Genomic DNA, 6,000 nt, shown 5'->3' with positions numbered 1-6,000 from the left:
GGCCAGGAGAAATGTATGAAGATATGACATGACATCATTTTACATACAAGAAAAACAAATTAAGATCTTATCAGGCACATTTATTCTGACATTTGATTGTGCAACTCTAATGAATCTGTACCATCCTTCATACGTGAATGATTTCTTATACTTACAAAAAATGAATCCAAATCATGTGCCATCAGAATGACATCAACGGAGTTTCTCAGCGGTATTAGAACTGTTACTCACTATCCACAGAAGCATTTTTCCAGATAAAGACAGTTCAAATTACAAACCCCTGGATTTTTTAATTTCAGAGTTGACACAAAAAAGGAGATATATTACTATTGCTGGTACTGTAAAAAGACTTGTATATTCCTTTAGCTGCTTTCTCTATCAGCCATGCCACCATTTAACTCGACTCCTTGTTTCACAATTAACTTGTTTCTACATTCATCTCACCATTGACTTCGAGGGATGCTGAGAACATTCAAGTAACTGTTTGTAATTTCCTTGTTCTACTAAGCGTGTTCATTAGATGGACAAAAAGACAGCTTTTCTTGATAAGATTTGTTCTGCTTTTTTATCCATGTTTTCTACACCATATTATTTTGAATGAATACACCAGCAATGACAACGTATAATAGAGTAGTTTTCCCTTAATGCATTCCTGAAAGCCCACCGTTGGTTTTTTTTTAATCCTGTCTAACATTTTAATATTCTGTTTCAATGAGAAATTATGAAATTCTGCTTTAAACACTTATTCTTAAATTCTTATGGAACATTTAGATGCATACTGGACATTTTCATAGCAGGAAGAGTAATGTGAGTGCAGTGCTTCGCACACGTAATACGCCAACATGAAGCAGTCTTAGCTTTTCTGCAGCATCCTTGTTCCCTTAATTGCTTCTTTCACTCCAGCGGCAATCTAAAAGTAATACATTCTTAATAACCTTTCTGCTTCAAATAAGATTTCTCGGTTTCAGGTGTCTGCAAAAAAAGTACTATGAGATTGTTCCACGAGTCTCATGAACTACCTTACTTGTCATACCACTCAGTCTAGAAGCCCTCCAGCAGTCAAAAACCACCTTCTGTTCTCCTGGTTTCAAATTAAGCAGAGAGCAAATTGTGCTCTCATCTCAAATCGAAACTCTGGCTGGATTCCTACCGTTATCTAAAAATATATATTAGCCCTTACTCACCCTTCTGTGATAAGCTCTTCTTCATTTCTTGTCCACCTGATATACGGAGTTGGAAATCCCCCGGCAACACACGGAAAAACGGCGCTTTGCCCAGCAACCTTAGTGAGCGAAGAGGGCTGCCTCACGAACACCAACTTCTGCGGCACCTCTGGATCTGCAAATATTTTGTAAATGACAAAAGTTGTTACCAGACACAGAATCAGAAGATGATCGTATTAAAAAGAACAAATGAAACGTTTAATTTCTTTCCTGCATCTTCACAGGATTGAATCGTCACCTTCGCTACACACGTGGTTTTCTGTAAGAGACGCTCCCAGCCTCCCACATGAGCAGCTCTTTACCAGTTCCTCCAGAGTGATTTGCCACTGCTGAGATTCCGACTCCTCAGACTCTCTGGGCAACAGGCTAAAAGCGACAGCCCTGAAACTGGAAATGCCACCAGCTCGTGGAGATTTAGTGAAGAAAGGCACAGGTTTGACTTTGTGCAGCCAACCTCTTGCAGTCACCTGACTTCATCAGGTAGCTGCCTGAGAAAGCGCTTGTACGCCCGAGAAAATGAAATCACTGCAGTGGAGTCAACCCTAAGCAAAATAACATAACTCCATAATTTGCACGCTGAAGGAACACAAGATTTATACTAAAACAAAAATCCACCATGGCCTTCCATCCTTATGGGAATGGTGAATCCTCTGAATTAGTTTTGGTTTTGCTTTGAATGGGGCTGGAGAGGGGGTTGGTTTTTTTTTCTCCTCCCCCTTAATAATGAGCACAAGTGTCTATTTACTCAGTTTTTTATTACAGGAAAAGGCCATTTTGACTGCGAGAACTGAAAACATACCCACCCATAAAGGCTGCCCAGAAATCTACTCTGAACTAAACTACCACAAATAAATATTCAGAACAAAAGGCTATTTTTCTACTTTACTAAAAATATCCATAACTCCTCAAAATGTAACGTTAAGAAAAAGGTTCTAAAATCAATTTTAACTAGAACTGTAACCAATTCATCAAGGGGCCCCAGGATCACCCGGACAGAAGATGCAGTTTGTACCCTTTGTCTCGGCAGTAACTCCAGCATGTACCTTGCACCATAATTAGAATAAACGAGCCCCTACATACCAGCTACAGCATTTCTACTGGGTTAGTTACCATAACTCTTTCTGCCGACTGCACAGAGCCCCCAGTGTTTATGCTGCATTAACTGCTGTATCCTCCATACTCAGACAGAATCATAGACATGTTTTGGTTGGAAGGGACTTTTAAGATCATTGACTCCAACCATTAACCTAACACTGCCAAACCCACCACAAAACCGTGTCCCTCAGCGCCATGTCTACCCATCTTTTAAATACCTCCCGGGATGGTGACCCCACCAGTTGCCTGGGCAGCCTGCTCCAATGCTGGACAACCTTTTCGGTGAAGAAGTTTTTCCTAGTATTCAATCTAAACCTCCTCTGGCGCAACTTGAGGCCATTTCCTCTCATCGTAAATGTGCACTTACAAGTTTGATGGGGAGCAAGCTCCAGAATCAGGCACACTATTTTTGGTCCCCTAAACGGAGGCAGGCTATTCCGTACCTACGCTACTGTTGCTGAGGGAAGCCCACTCTGTGCCCACCACGCACAGTGCCTGGCCCCCGTCTCACCTGGGACCTATGCGATACTCTCAGGAGCTTCTGGATATTGTTGGGTTTGGTGCTCTTCAGCTCAAAGTGTTTAAAATAACAACCGAGCATTTACAGCACTACGCTAAGGGCGTGCACGTGCCCCCAGGTATAACCTGACGAGGTGGCCAGGGTATTGGAGAGAACCGGGCCCAGCAGAATTCACATTTCAGGATTGCCCCAGGCAGAGGCAGCCAAACTTGGAGCGATTCTGGATCACACCATCTGTCCCAGGCCCACACACAAACCAGCACAGCGGTGCTGCCCACGTTCCATGTCGGAGGGAACTAGTCTGCTCGCTCCAGAAATAAGCCCACGTGTGAACAGGCGGGTAACACAGCGAGAGTGAGCCGGAGGGGCACACGGAGCAAGCCAAGCTGCAGAAAACAGGTATAACAGATTGCCAGCACGCAGTCACGGCACGAGGGAGAGGGCTCGGCATGATTCACTGGAGACAGAACTCATTAATGCTCCAGGCTCCCAAAAAGGAGTTCAGTTCTCAGGTCAGTGGAAACTGGATTCAAATATTAAGTCATTTTTTCCTTGCATTCCTATATTCGAAAGCACCTGTTATTAAGTAGCAGAGCTCGGAAAGGTATCCTCGTGCGCGGTGGCGGATGAAAGGCAGCCAGGCTGCCCTAAGGAAGCTTGCCATCAGAAAAAGTAGGACACTACGGATGCAAATCTGCGTGATGCAAGTGTGTGTTGGGTGTGTTTCAAAGATTTAGAAGCAGAGCAGTGGGGTCACTGTCAGGCATGCATCAGATAACAATTTAAAGATGGAATAAAACGAATGAAGAACGGATTAATTCAAATCCTTCTTTCAAATACGTCTCCGACCAAACAATCAATTATGGGGCCACTCAAGATTAAGAGAGCTTTCTGTGCAACAGTTTAATCCCACTTTAAAAAAACAACAAACAAGCACACCAAAAACAATGACAAAAAAAAAACCAACCACCACAACACACAACATACTGCTGGGAGGGATTTCACAAAACTATCAACACTTTCAGACTCATGACTGAGCAAGGAAACAGCATTATTTGTATTCCCTGATAGTTATATTTAATCACCTTTAGCAAAACATTACAAAAGCAAGTACACTACATCTGGAGCCAAAGAATTTGGAAGATCAACACACCATGGGAGTTTATTGGGAAGTCCTTATTGCCAACAATCAGAAAGAGTCTTAAGAATTCAGTTGGGGGGCTGTGGAAACAGGGAGGCAAAACACTAAAATAATTCAATTAAGCATCTTTTCCAAAAGTATTCTTCCTCAAAAACTATATCCTTAGTTGAAGAAAAGATGAGCCTTTCTTTTCAGAAATGCTAAAAAACTGAACGAAACAACTTCCTACTTTAAAGACGGTAAGTTTCTAAAGCCTAGTAAATAGCTCTATTTTAAAAGAGGGAAGGTTGCAGTTGCAAAATTGGGGTATTTTAAAATACTTTTTAGCATTTCAAATAGAAAAATGACATAGTCCTGAAGAACAGAAGCATTGATGGCAAGGGACCTCTGAAGACGCCCAGTGCAACCACCTGCATGAAGTCCAACCTGCTGCCAACACCAGGTCAGGCCAGCCATCATCTCACCCAAAAACCTCCCAAGATGGAAGTTTAGCAACCCTCTCTGCCAGTTCAAAAATTGAATCAGAATTCCACCACGAAGACTAATTCAGAAGAGACAGCATAAAGTTCTGGAAATAATTAAGAAAACCCATACAAAACACAGCCCGTATTTCCCTAGTTTGGGAAAGCGCAATTCACGTTTCTGCCTTATTCTTGGTCAATGTTCAAAACTCTGTATTAGAGCATGTGGTGACACACAGCTCTGCAATACTGTCATCTAAACAGAACACCCTAAATGTAGAAATAGGGATGGACTTTTGTTCTTAAAAAAAATTTTAACATTTCAGCACAATAGGCGTAGCTAAACCTTTCAAAATAAAGAGTCAGCCCCTTTTGGGGTCTGGAGACTTCGCAAAAGGCTCCAGTGTTTAAAGAATCAGAACATCGTAAATATTAAATTGTCCCAGCTTCAGCATCCCAAAAGCAAGGGACTAAGCACCGATTTCTTTTGGAAACTTCAAGAGTATTTTAAACATGGGATTCAAGTCTGAGAAACTTAGCAATCCCCAAATGTTTATAACTCAAAGAAACAGTCAATTCCCTCTTTGTAACATGTCAGGATGGAAGTGTATTACTAGTGACATTTTAAAAGAGGTCTTTCTCAAAAAGCCCTTAAAAGCTAAACCATTAAATGTGGCAAAAAAAGTATGTGCATGTCTCCGGCCTATCTCCAAGCACTTCAAGGAGCTCAGACATCGGTGACTCATTTTGTTTTTCTGTTTCCCAGCTGCAAGACACAGGTTAGGCTCCCCAAGGGCCAAAATCCTTTGGCTTAAGTGCCTGTGCTCATTTTAACCTGCATGGAAAAAAACCAAAACCAACCCAACCACCAGTTTCCACAACACCCATTACACTTACTTCCACTTCAAGTACAAAAATGCAACAGAGCAGATTCTCACACGTTCCCTTTTGTAAGCATTCTTGTTAGGGTTTTCCCCCCCCCCGCATCGCTCCACTAATTTTTTTATTATTAGTTTTTTAAAAGAAAAACAGATTAATACCTGGAATAATCTTGAGCTCTGCCTCATCACTATATTTGGGGGTCCCACCACTTTCAATGATGCAGCGATAGAGTCCTCCATCCGTATCAGTAGCATTGCTGACAATTAGCGCTCCGCTCGGTAATTTAAATACGCGATCATCCAGAAAGACTGGCTGACGATCCTGCTCCCACCTCACAAACGGTGCGAGGTCAACATTGACTTCACAGTTCAGGATTGCACTGTTTCCTTTATAGACAGACGACGACTCTGGCTGACTGAGGAACCTGGGAAGGCCTGCAAATACAAAACAGAAAAGTTAGAAAAATAAAGAAATAGAAGTATTCTGAAGATGGCACCAAAGTTGAAACCCAAGTCAAGATTCCCGAATCCAGGTTAAAAAAATAAAATAAAATTAGGTTGCGCTCCAACTTTTTTAAAAATCTTAAGGCTTTACAGCACAATGCTAAACATAGCTGGTGTAAGGGCAAATAAAACAAATAATAAAAGTACTGTTTTAAAAACAAGAGTGAATTTAGAA

The 6,000-nt window shown here is 41.7% G+C and overlaps 1 protein-coding gene across 2 annotated transcripts in view; it reads right to left on the bottom strand.

The window, feature by feature from the left end:
- Nucleotides 1–6,000, bottom strand: part of NEO1 (neogenin 1) — a 144,099-nt gene that overhangs the window by 116,601 nt on the left and 21,498 nt on the right. For both annotated transcript variants that reach the window (XM_009895556.1, XM_009895557.1), the window contains exons 2-3: nucleotides 5,481–5,756; nucleotides 1,185–1,338 (exon numbers count right to left, since the gene is read on the bottom strand). In XM_009895556.1, the coding sequence (XP_009893858.1) occupies nucleotides 1,185–1,338; nucleotides 5,481–5,756 (430 nt within the window). The remainder of the gene's footprint in view (nucleotides 1–1,184; nucleotides 1,339–5,480; nucleotides 5,757–6,000) is intronic.

Source organism: Charadrius vociferus, unplaced genomic scaffold, assembly GCF_000708025.1.
Source record: "Charadrius vociferus isolate BGI_N301 unplaced genomic scaffold, ASM70802v2 scaffold132, whole genome shotgun sequence".
Lineage (NCBI taxonomy): Eukaryota > Metazoa > Chordata > Aves > Charadriiformes > Charadriidae > Charadrius > Charadrius vociferus.
Note: the sequence above shows the minus strand (reverse complement) of the source record. Positions and strands in the feature narration are given on the sequence as shown.